At 35.0% G+C, this 12,264-nt stretch overlaps 2 protein-coding genes across 6 annotated transcripts; one reads left to right on the top strand and one right to left on the bottom strand.

Moving 5' to 3' along the window:
- The first annotated feature begins 776 nt into the window (after positions 1–776).
- Positions 777–7,332, top strand: LOC122308796 (agamous-like MADS-box protein AGL30). 5 transcript variants are annotated; one of them, XM_043122015.1, is made up of 12 exons: positions 777–1,124; positions 1,592–1,777; positions 3,579–3,635; positions 3,744–3,762; positions 3,870–3,934; positions 4,043–4,058; positions 4,143–4,204; positions 4,321–4,417; positions 5,206–5,256; positions 5,350–5,477; positions 5,831–6,194; positions 6,785–7,332. In XM_043122015.1, exons 2-12 carry the CDS (start codon positions 1,593–1,595, stop codon positions 6,803–6,805), a joined length of 1,065 nt encoding a protein of 354 aa, XP_042977949.1. In that variant the 5' UTR covers positions 777–1,124; position 1,592; the 3' UTR covers positions 6,806–7,332. The 5 variants fall into 5 exon arrangements, with proteins under 5 accessions (XP_042977949.1, XP_042977947.1, XP_042977950.1 ...); XM_043122013.1 differs by having other exon boundaries at positions 778–1,124; positions 3,576–3,635; XM_043122016.1 differs by having other exon boundaries at positions 779–1,124; positions 5,209–5,256.
- Positions 7,333–8,946: 1,614 nt separating this feature from the next.
- LOC122311493 (expansin-A1) lies at positions 8,947–11,644 on the bottom strand. The gene is made up of 4 exons (XM_043126069.1): positions 11,489–11,644; positions 11,207–11,337; positions 10,775–11,087; positions 8,947–9,901 (listed from the first exon to the last, which is right to left on the bottom strand). The coding sequence occupies exons 2-4, from the start codon at positions 11,331–11,333 to the stop codon at positions 9,595–9,597; spliced, it is 747 nt and encodes a 248-aa protein (XP_042982003.1). The 5' UTR covers positions 11,334–11,337; positions 11,489–11,644; the 3' UTR covers positions 8,947–9,594.
- Positions 11,645–12,264: the final 620 nt, after the last annotated feature.

Genomic DNA, 12,264 nt, shown 5'->3' with positions numbered 1-12,264 from the left:
TAGTTAGTATTTGTCACCTTCTATAGGTTATCTATAAAGACGTAGGGAAGAGCAGATAACTATTCTTCAAAGATATATCTCCACGATTTTTCTTCTTAATTGGAGTGATCTCTTCCTAACATAACAGCGTTGTTATCCATTGATTACCTGATTATTATCTAGTTGACAGCCCGCACATGGGCTATTGTAAGCCTCTGGGCTCATGGGCTTAATAGGCTCATAAATGAATTGGTCCCATTCAATTATCCTGCTAATTTTTTTCATGACGACATGTTAGAAATTAATTCATGACTGGACCTATCCCGTTCGTCCTAAATAGTTGATAATTGAAATTTACCTCGCTAGCCTCTTTAGATTTTATAAGTTACATGAATTTAGCTTATAAATATATTTTTATTATAAAACAAGTTTAACGTATTATATAAAATTATGTCAATTTATAAATTTATTTTTATATGATATTATATATATACACTTTATAATAAGTTCATAGATGGTCACTTTTGAAGAAAAGTTCTTTCAAGTAGGTATTTATTCATAAATAAAATCTAGGTATTTATTCATAAATAAAATCTATGCGTCAATTGTTTTATTTCATTGCTAGATTTTGATTTTGATAATAATTTAATATTATAGTATGATGATATTTATTGGTAAATACTAGTAATTACATGCCGAGAAAAAATACTAGTAATTACATGCCGAGAAAAAATACTAGTAATTACATTTCCTTCCTGGAAAGGCAATCACAACCTTGGTTTTATTCATTTAATAATCCTAGTAAACGGGGAAGGCACCGCCCAAACAAACCGAATTTCAGTTACATGTCCGAAGTGTTTTTCACCCGTAAAATGGGGCTTCATGGCGCGAAGGGCACAAATTAATTGAGTTTGTTGGTCGGTTTGGGTTTGGGGATTTCTGACGCTTCCGATTCTCCCGCTTCCCTCCACGACCGATTTTTCCGGTCACCCGGTCGTGTAATATAACCGATACGTATGCTCGTGCCTCTCTCTCTCTCTCTCTCTGTGTGTGCGCAATTGAATCTCCTCTTGTGTGAGTATTCTGGCTCACCCACCACATTTCAGACGTTTGGATATCACCGTTGCTTGAGTTTCCTCGTCTGGGTAAAATTTTTGATCTCGTACTCTGTTGTCTTTTACCGACCATGTTACATTGTTTACCTTCAAAGTTTCTATGTTGTATGAATGTTAAAGTTGGTATTTTTTTTTCCAAATTTGTTTCGTCGTGATTCTATCTATTACGCTTAAAAGGGTTTGGTCAATTCTGGTTGTTTCATCTTGGGTCGTTCAAATTTCACTTATTTCAATTCCCTAGAGCGCGTAAGAGTGGGTTTGGTTCATTGGTATTTGAATTTTTGGATTTTCAAGCTCTTCAGTCTGTCTTTTTTGCAAACTTGCGGTAACACGTAGTTGCTGCATATCGGAATTGTTCTGTCATTTTGAATTGCATGATCGAATTACGCCAGTATTAAGTATAATAATGCTTCATGAAATAGGAGCTTGAGAATGTACCAGGGGCTACATGATAATTTTAGGTATTCTGGAATAAGTTTTGGGGTTAAATTGTACAGGATGGGAAGGGTAAAGCTAAAGATAAAGAGGTTGGAGAACACAAATGGTCGCCAAGCAACCTATGCCAAAAGGAAGAATGGCATAATGAAGAAGGCGAATGAGTTATCCGTACTGTGTGACATAGACATCGTTCTTCTCATGTTCTCACCGACAGGCAAGCCCTCATTATGTTGGGGAATGCGCAGGTATTCACTTTTGTACTCCTAATTATTTACATACTACGACTGCAATGGTTTATTATTTTAAGGACATTGATGACCTATACTCAGGAAGGGAGATAATGCATCAAACTTGGTTGGTTTCTCAGTTGCTTCATTTTACAACCAAATTTGTTCTTGCTGTAATTTTTTCCCATTCAATCATTGTGAACTATCCAAATCCATTAATGTAAGTCAACGTTTCTTAAAGCGCTTGCAATTAATTATGGAGGATCGCTTACGAAATTAAAAAATACGAGGCATCATTGATACATTCCTCTAGTTGAGCAAAATTTGTACTAGATAAAGAAAGGGAAGTATTTAACAAAAGTAGTGCCTGACCATCTGAGATATACGTGAAAGAGGTTTAAACGCAAGTTCATTATGAAATCTTTATAATAGTGCTCTACAAGCTTGAAATTTTGAAGAAACTAGATCTTACGCATTCAGTAAACTATGGTTCGGAAAATGAGACATGACATTTGGGATCAACATAGGTATGTGGGCAGGGCAATTATTAACAGAAGAACACAAAATATAAAAGTGACCAGTGATCCCTTTTCACTGTGTCATGTAGCTTTGCAAGCTGGGAACATTATTGAGGAAAGGCTAAGACAGAAGTAGGATCATCATCGAGGTCCTTTCATGCTTTTTGTGTCGATTGTGTATTTTTATTTTTCTCAAAGACTTATGGTGGGTGTTGTTTTTGGGTACTCAATACCTCTTCTTTCGTTTGCTGCTATGTGAGTCAATATCATCAGATGAGAGATTGTCCTTCAACTCTGAGAAATAAGTCAAGCTTTTTATACCAACTTCGTCTTCTACTGTCTTGAATTTTGTGGAGATCTTAAGATTTGTGAGATAATACATTCATTGGATTTCTTATTATAATCCCTGTGTACTTTAAGTCTGCCTTTTTCGTTTTGTCAATTGTTCTGAGCTTGCATGTGTGTTTTATTTTTCAAAGGTTTATCCATGAGGTTTGTTTTGGGGCATCCAATACCTCTTCTGTTTTTTTGTCGCTGATGAGATTAGCCTCTTTGTGATTTAGAGCAATCAGATGAGCGATCATCCTTTGACTCTCAGAATCAGCTAGTTTTATACCAACTTCGCCTTTTTCTTTTTTGGATTTTATGGAGACCTTAACAATTATGAGATAATTTATATGTTGAATTTGTCTCTTATTATCCCCATGGACTACAACTCTTTTTTTTTTTTAAAAAGAAATTCAATACTATTGAAGGATTGTTGCTTTCTTTTCTAAGCTTATTTGGGGTCTTAAGAAATTTATTACTATTGAAGGATTGTTGCTTTCTTTTCTTTTATTTTTTTGGCTACTGCTTTTCATGCAAGGAGCAACTCCTTGTTTGGGATTATCGGATGATACCTTTCTTGCATATTTCTCTTACATAAGTTGTGAAAGTTTGGGTGTTACATTATTGCTCATAAAGTATATTTGATGGACTAATACATGATTGATCAATCAAATAGAGGCCAGTGCACCAATCAAGCGGACATAAAGCACCAAAAAGATTAGGCATCATTATGAATGTGTCAAGCATATATTTCTTATTATAAATCATTTAGAAAATATTATTGATAATATAATTAGTTTTTAATTTTCAACTTTTTTAATGAAGGGAAGTTAATGAAAGAGGATTATAGTTCTACATCATAGCGATAAAAAAAGAACCTGCTATGAGCATTAATGTTATCATCACTAGCATCAAATTAAGTTTTTATTACTGTCACTATGTGATTATTTATTATTTTTTGGTGAATTTAGTAGCATTGAAGAGGTTATTGCAAAATTCGCACAACTAACTCCACAGGAAAGGGCAAAGAGGTACTTAAAGTTTTCCCACTAGAAAGATCACACTACTTTATGTCATTTACGTGAGTTAAATAAACATGACAATGTGATTGAATTCTTTTCACATTTGAACTGGAACAGGAAGTTGGAAAGCCTTGAAGTAAGTGCTTAGGACCCGTGTTCCACCTTCTTTCTTTATTAATTTTGTATACACATTGTCATCAACCTTGTCCGTTACATAATTTTTTGTTCTCTTCGAGAGTTTAGGCACTCAAGAAAACTTTTAAGAAGCTGGACCATGACGTAAATGTACAAGAATTTCTCGGTACAAGGTATGTACAGTTGACATAAATTTGTTCCTAGTAGAACCTATTAGATCTACTATTTTTTGTGAAGTATGATATTGAACTAATTGTGTTTTTCTTTTCTTCTTGTTTCAGTACTCAAACAGTTGAGGTATGCATGCAAACCAATTATCGCTATATTATCTATTATCATTTATGATTCTTGCTGCTGACATATCTTATATGTTTTTGGCAGGAGCTGACTAACCAAGCAAGCACATTGGAGTCCCGAATTTCAGAAATACATAAAAGACTCAGGTGAATGCCTGGAAATACTTGGTTGCGGAGTTTAGTTGTTTTTTTTTCTTTGATAATTATGTTATCCAATGATTGGTCACCATTCTAACTAGTTTTATGTATTTTGAGTTATGCAGCTATTGGACTAACCCTGATAAGATCGACAGCGTAGAACATTTGGGGCAAATGGAAAATTCACTTAGGGAATCACTCAACCAAATACGAACACATAAGGTATGTTTTTTGTTTCTGTCGTTGGCGTCATTGAGGAAGTTCGTATTTAATTTGTTCAATGCTTTATGCTCCTCAAGTCCCATGGTTGGTCATTGGTATAACTTTGCTCCAACATGTTGAAGTTGACCATAACTTTTAGTCAGAACCAATCAGTGGCAGAACCAACAATTTTTCTGAGGGGGCCAACTTTTCTACCATTTGACACGTTTATGTAAAATAAAAAGAGATTAAAAAAATCATAAAACATAACCATATATACAATTGGATATCAATAATTTGCTAACACATAAAAATAAAATTATAAAAACACAACTTATATGTTTAAAAAAATCATCAAAATATATCTTCATCTATGATGCTTTCAAGCATGGTTGTCAATGAAAAGAATTCTGTCCACAAAAGGATCACCCTAAGATGATCATCTCATGGCTATTGAGTACGAATCGATTGAGATGGTTCTGTCTTGTTTGTTTCTTATCTAATCGGAATGTAATAAATGTTCAAAAGGAGGTATATGAATGACTGGTACCAGAATTGAGATTTTATTATTTTCGAAAGTGCTGTTAAAAGGATAAGAGAAATTATACGATGCCAACACCTAGAATGCCTACAGGTTTTGCATGACCTCATTTTAAGGAGCCAAACGAGAAAGCTAAGTCAATTAGAGAGGAAATTGCATCTGACCTTGATAGCCTTTTCTTCTTACTCTCCAAAATTGAGCACCTCATAACATCTCCTCTTTATTATCAACAGTTCTATGCATATTAATGCCTTCTACATTTTTTTAGCAGGAAAATCTACAGAAGCAGCAACTTATGTCATTAGAATGCAATGGTCAGGTAAACAATGACTTTAACTAGTGTCAGAATATTTTCCCATGTGTTTTTCTTGGTATTGACATAATCTTTAATCTAAATAGTCTTATCTTGCAGTTCCAACATGAGATGCATATGCCATTCTCAATGGGTTCTGACCAACAGCTCCAACCTTTACCATGGATTCCTAATGATGACAACCATAATTTATTTTTACCTGAGGACCTAAACTTGCTTCCCCATAGGTGAGGAGTTCTTTTACAAAGTATTCTTCATGTTACTCTGTCCACAATCCATATCAGTGTATGGCATCGTTACACTTTTTTTGTAAGCATTATGATTGCAACAAAAAAGACAGGAAAGTAATGAGGAAGCCATGTCTTATTACGGGATGAAAATTTCTCTGTGAGAAGCATTATATATACAAGAGATAAATCTGTCTTATCATATGATCGGTAAAATTTTAAACAGTGTATGATGATATTGCATCGAAGAATTACTTATCCCCAAAAATAAAAAATTACACCGAAGAATTTATTATTGATGCCTTGATCTAACATGTGCAGTCAAATCATTGGATTACTGTCTTTTGTTTTAGGGATGTGGAGTGCTCTACGGCTTCCTCCCTTGGGAGTTTCTCTGGTTACTTTGGCACCAGTAAAAATTCGGAGATTCATAATTCTGGGCAAGAAAATGGCATGCTGAATGAGTTTTCCAGAATTCCCCCTATGAGGCTCCAACTGGGTGCGCAATATCCGTACTTGCCATACAATTTAAGTCCGATGAACGATACTAAATTCCAACCAGCGACACAGATGAACCCTCAAGAACTTCCTGTAGATTATCATGTTAATGGAAGCTTTGAAACTCCTAGACCAGGTTATGAGACTACTCAACATAGTTGGGCTTCCACATCTGGGCCTGGTCCTATTAGTATGTTTGATGAGCATTTTTATAATCAGGTAAGCATCAATTAACATTTTTGTAAATGGCTTCTTAATAATGGTACAGCCCCTAGGGCGCCTCCCCCCCCCCCCCCCCCCCCCAAATTTTTTTTTTCTTTTTTGAACAGTCTAAATTTTACCTATACCAAACATCTGTAGTTTGAAGATCAAGGTTTGTAGATATAAGGTATTGGGTTATTTGGGTAGGACTTGTGCTAACAGAATCCTTGTAAATTTGGAACTTTTTTTTTTTTGGGGGGGGGGGGGGGGGGGGGGGGGGGGGGGGGCAGTTGCTACAGTTCCCCATTTTTTCCCCATGGTGGGCAGTTTCTAAAGCCAGTAAATCTGATTTATTGAGAATTGAATACATAGCGTAAACTCTCTTAAAACCCAAACAATTAGCTATGTTGGCGCTTTTTTGTAATGACCAATGGTTTATGTAGATATCGTATACTTTTGTAATGTAATGAAGAAAAAGAACCAGCACTTGTGACTAGAGAATAGAAATGACCTTTGTCCTTTTCTTTTTACTGTCTTCTTCTTCTTCTGTTATTATGATTATGTTAACAAAGGAAATCTTTTGAGTTGGGCGGTTACTTGTGCCTCAGGTATTGAGCTATTGGAAATAGTTCTGGATTCTTATAAATATGGTTTTGTTGCAGCAACCGAACTGAGATACATGAGCTATCTGACCACTTATCCACCAGATAAGAGTTCTTGAACTTGGATCATAAGCTTTGGTAAAAGCCACTCATCCATTGAGATTTTTGCCAATGGTTAGGCTTGTCCATGCAAATATAGGAGGCAACAAGCAAGTGATTTATAGCACTAATACTGCAAAAGACTGCCCCCAGATTAGTCACCGGCCAGGAGAAATGATGCTGACTCCCTCATCAGACTGATGCACCGCATTTGTGATATTATGTATTTTGTATACGAATCATTTAGGATTAGGTTAGCTGAGTTGTTTTTTCTTTTCGCTGGCATCTTTTCGGTGTCTTGGATAATAATGACAGCCAGAATATGCCATTCTATGCTTCCTCCTAGGAACATGACCTGTAGATGAAGTTCATGTATAGCAACGACTAACCCAAAATCACATGAATGTACTGAAAATTTTAGTCTTCAATTTCATAATGGATTGCCCTTTCATAAATTTGTTTTCCATTCCTGCCCAGAAAAGATTCAAAAAACACCTTTCCTGTCATTCTTGCCTCTAATTTCCGATTCTGGAGATCGTTAACGATTGGACAAATTGTAATATTAATTTTACGTGATCTCCATTACATATTTATGTCAATTTTTTTTCTTACCTTAAAAGACCCAGACCCACGAAAAATCCCCCTTTTGAACCCTAGAGCTTTGTCGTCGTCTTTTCATTCCACATCCAAACTACAATTCTACGGTTTGAAATCCAACGATTAGATGCTCTCTCTCCATTGGGTAAGGTAGGCTCCATCCCTTTAAAAAGATCGTGTATGGCTTAATTTCATGGCAGCATGAAAGTTTCCTTCTTTCATTTTATCAAACAACCATGGGGCTTTTTCTACGTTTCCTGACATGCTCAAAGTATCGACCAACCTCATATAATTCAAACTTCTCCATCTTATGAAACCTCTCTATAACAGCCTTAATCCATCTTCTGAAGCACTTCAATGGGTGGGATTTGGATTTAGAGTATAATCATCTCAATTATGGTGGATTTTGGCGTTTGGCGCTTATAGATGGACATGGATTTGGATGGGATGCAAATAGTGCCGTCTATCGGATGAAAGGAAAGCCGAAATACATCCAGAAAAGAAAGAAAAGCCAAATATGGTGGATATCGAGTTTGGATTTTTCAGACGAAGGAGCAGTCTACGATTTTTGGGTCAGCAACATTTTCAAAGGATTGAAGAACAGAGGCTTGAATGGCCGAATAAAGATAAGCATGAAAATTTACGGCTGCCATGGGATGATAAAGCCGGTGTGATCTGATTATTTAAGTCGAAACGTAAATAATAATATTTTGTGACTTTAATTGAGATCTGTTTAAATTTAAATACATTGATATATATTTAAATATAGATATGAAAGGGATTGAAATAAATTTATTTATTTTTTATAAAAAAAATTAAAATAATAATAAATCTCATTAATAATAATTTTTATTTTAAAAAAATATATATTATAATATTCTTTTGTACGGCTTGAATATTTTATCTTTTTTCTTGTTTTCTTTTATGGAATGGCTTTGGATATGCACCGCTTGTTGGGGTTAGGGTTTAAGGTGTTCATACGTTTTAGGCGCTTAAATATGCCATTTTTAAAGGAAAAATAGTCACACAAGTATTGATGATAATTATTTGCAGGGAGGGAGAGAAATCTCTTTAAAAAAAAAAATTAAATAAATATAAAATAATTATTTTGACTTAATCATATGAAGTGAGTGAGAAATACACAAAAATTATTTTATATTGCAAATCTATTAACTTGTATTTTAAAAATTATTTAAAATGTCAACCAAATTATACTTCATTTAAAAGGAGTAAATTAAAACTTCTTGTTTAATTCAAAAACCAAACTGACCTGTTTATCCCAATAATTATAATTTTTTTAATTTTTTTTTCTTTTTTTCTCATTACAAATATATGATGTATATAGATAATAAATAAATAAAAATTCTATTAATTTAGTAGAAATAAAGAAAAATTAATATACATGATCTCATGCCGAATGATGAGTGGCATAATCCTTAATAATAATTTATGCATAAAATAAATAAAAGAACTGAGAGAAGTAGAGAATTTTTATAAATGAGCACCGTTTCTCATTACCACTGGAAACTTGGAAATATACACTTAAATAATCTCCCAACAGGCCAATACGGCTCAAAACACAGTAACCATGGACGGAACTCAGCTCAAGCCGATTACAATGACCTTAAAAATAAGGGCAAAATATAATAATCCCTAAAATATTTCAAAAAGACAGCAAGACCTATTCAAATACTACTAGCGGGTGGTAATTAGAGTCCACCTCTGCCAACTTCTGCTTTCACAACAGAAGTTCCCAAAAAAAAAAAGACTCGAAAGAACGGAGAGGGTCCCAAATAATATAGGGTACCCTACAACAATACAATATATATAACCCACCATTAAAATGTTGAAGAGCCATATTAAAATAAGCCCTTCTCATTTCACACCCCAAGAAGTCAAAAGACTGACCCCTTCCCCAATACACAAACAAAAGTATACTAAATCTAATAGCCCCTTCTTTATATATATATATATATATATATATATATATATATATATATTCGGTGCTTTCCATATATATATATATATATATATTAAAATGTAAGATATCACAATCCTAGCAAAAGTATGGATAAAATGGAGAGCAAAGCCAGGGCAGCGGCACATGGGATGCATGTGACTTAACGGAATTGGGCACCGCTGTAGGTCTGACCGAAAGACCAACCAGCAGGAGCCACGTTGTAGGAGACAACAGTGCGGCCGTCACTGGTGGTGACCTTGAAGGAGAGGCTTTGGCCATTGAGATAAGTGTTGCTCTGCCAGTTCTGTCCCCAGTTCCTTGACATTTCCTGCCACCCAGTTCTCGACCCTTTTATGGCCACCGAATGGACGTCTCCGGCACCACCGACGTTTGTGATCAGGACTAAGTTGAAGTAGGAGTGGCCATTGATGGTGAACCTTATGCCTCCACTCCTCCTACAGGGCACCCTGCAAACACCACACATCAAAGCAAATGTTGTTTAGCATTTTACCAATCCCTCTGATACGAATGAAAACACTTTAAAAGAGAGTTTCCAAAACCAATGAAGGAAATATTAGGCATAAAAAATTGCAAGATGGAATTATACTTCTAACTAGAAATAAAAAAGCTTTTACCGTTTTATGAAGTATGGGGTAAAGCCTGTCGATAATTAAGTTGAAATGTCAATAAAATGATGTTTTGATGTCTAAAATGTAGTGAAAGATTGCTCCTTTAATGTCCGAAACATCTGAGTTCACATTATTAAGGGTCTAATCCTCTCCAAATCAAGAAAAGATATTAAGGGTCTAATCCTCTCCAAATCAAGAAAAGACAAAAACCTTGACCGTGAAATAAGGAATTTGATTGTTGCAAGTAGAAGTCCTAGGTACTGGTTAGAAGAACTGTCTTCTTTAAACGTTGAAAATCAATTAACCAGAAGAAACTTGTCACTTCTTGCAAAACTAAGGTTTATTTCATTTTTACACTACATATCATACATAATTTTTTAAATTTTAATTTTTTTTCTCTTATTAAATCTGTCGTGTATAGATAATAAATATAAAAACTCAATTAAGACCAATTTAGATAGTGATTTAAATTGAAATGAATTGAGATAAAAATTAAGTGTTAAAATAAAATATTATTTTTTAATATTATTATTATTTTAAAATTTATAAAATTAAATTATTTATTATATTTTATATTAAAAGTTGAAAAGATAAATTTGATAATCAAACGTAACCTTAATTTTAAGAATAATAAAAAAATTAAAAATAAAAATAAATGCCATGCATAAAGATGATAAGTAGTTGTCGGATAAAAAGTTTCACTACGCGTACCTTCGGAAAGCCACAGGCACAATTCCGGCTCTGTATTGGGCAATGTGCTGGAAGACTGGCTGAGAAAGATCGAAGTGCTGCTGGGGAGGGTTACACCAACCTCCTGCATTATTTGGAAGGGCATTGTTTGGTGGGCAGAAGTTGGTGGCTGTAACCAAAATGGAGCCAGGCAGGCACCATTTGGGATCATTCACACACTTGATCTCATAGCAAGATCCACAGCTCAAGCCATTGTTGAACAGAGCTGTGCTCAGAGCTGCAGTGTTTGTGCCATAACCTTGGCTATACAGGTTTCCATACCCACAAGCTCCACCTGCGCAAACCCGTTAACATAGAAACATCACTTAAATGGTCCATCTTTAAGTAGGAACCCCACAAAGAAAGTGAAAAAAAAAAATAAAAAATGCCCTCCATTTGGCATATGGAGCATACCCATTGTCCCAGAAGCATCACCCCCTCCATAGAAGGTGGCATGAGCATCGGTCCACCCTCCATCATACCCATGAACAGACGAGACCAATGCAAGAAAACCCACCAATAGAAACCCAGTGAAAGCCATTATCCTGCAAACAAATAAAAAAAGTGAAAACATTTAGCACTTACTGGACCACCCATCTTCAACAACTTACTACAATCGCAACATTCCGTATGTTCTGTTTAGCAGATGTGAAAACTAGAAGCGAAATGTGAGAGGAGGAAGGCGAGATGATTTACGTGGGGAGTGAATCTTCAAAAAGGGCAGAGGCGTGAGAGGAAATTCGAGGCAGTTGAGCGTAGAAAATGTGGAAGGGGGAGGGGCCAATATATAGAAATTTTAGGGAGGGGTTGGGGGTGTACTGAAGTTAGCGACTACCACACGACACAACTATAGAGTAACTAACATTTTGAGACCTGCTGCAGCCTGGGACCACAAACCGCTGGGATTAAGGCGTTTTTTGCAACATTGAAATTTACTGCTACAATCGAAACCGCGTGGTTTTGTCCAGTACTGGAAAGGAAATTCCCTGTTGCTACTACAATCCCAATGGGCAGGGTATGGTGACTTTTTTCCTCTGTTTCTGGTGGCTAATAAACTTCCATCCCCACACCCATTTGCCGCAATTTTGCCCTTTTCCCTTTTTTTTTATTTTTTTTTTTATTTCAAGTTGCTAGTGTATTAGACTCGGCTATATCTAGCCATTTTTTTCCAAATTTAAATGGCTACTTCATGAAATTGTCATTGAAAGAGATTAATAAGGTAAAACACCCAATTATTATTTCTAAATCTATCTTAAGAATGTAAATATTATTTTTCTTTAACTTCATTATATAATTGATTTATAAGTTGTTGTTGAGCACGTGAAATAATCTCTCTTTTGAATTCAAAAGTCTTCCAATTCACCAACTGAAAAGCTAGCTCTGTGTATTATTTATTGCTTTAAATATGCAAATTTATTGACAATGGTTGTATGATTAAATCTGCAACTTTAAGACTATTAAATTAGCAGTAA

This window comes from Carya illinoinensis, chromosome 5 (assembly GCF_018687715.1).
Source record: "Carya illinoinensis cultivar Pawnee chromosome 5, C.illinoinensisPawnee_v1, whole genome shotgun sequence".
NCBI classification, from domain to species: domain Eukaryota; kingdom Viridiplantae; phylum Streptophyta; class Magnoliopsida; order Fagales; family Juglandaceae; genus Carya; species Carya illinoinensis.
This window is presented reverse-complemented; position numbering and strand designations above follow the sequence as displayed.

Bases quoted from the DNA above. Each gene is read 5' to 3' on its own strand.
- LOC122308796 (XM_043122013.1), top strand. From the start codon at position 1,593: ATGGGAAGGGTAAAGCTAAAGATAAAGAGGTTGGAGAACACAAATGGT. The intron at 1,778-3,575 runs GTATTCACTTTT...TGGTGAATTTAG, and splicing joins TTATGTTGGGGAATGCGCAG to TAGCATTGAAGAGGTTATTG. The intron at 4,418-5,205 runs GTATGTTTTTTG...ACATTTTTTTAG, and splicing joins ACCAAATACGAACACATAAG to CAGGAAAATCTACAGAAGCA.
- LOC122311493 (XM_043126069.1), bottom strand. From the start codon at position 11,333: ATGGCTTTCACTGGGTTTCTATTGGTGGGTTTTCTTGCATTGGTCTCG. The intron at 11,088-11,206 runs GTATGCTCCATA...GGGTTTGCGCAG, and splicing joins TGATGCTTCTGGGACAATGG to GTGGAGCTTGTGGGTATGGA. The intron at 9,902-10,774 runs GTACGCGTAGTG...TGGTGTTTGCAG, and splicing joins GTGCCTGTGGCTTTCCGAAG to GGTGCCCTGTAGGAGGAGTG.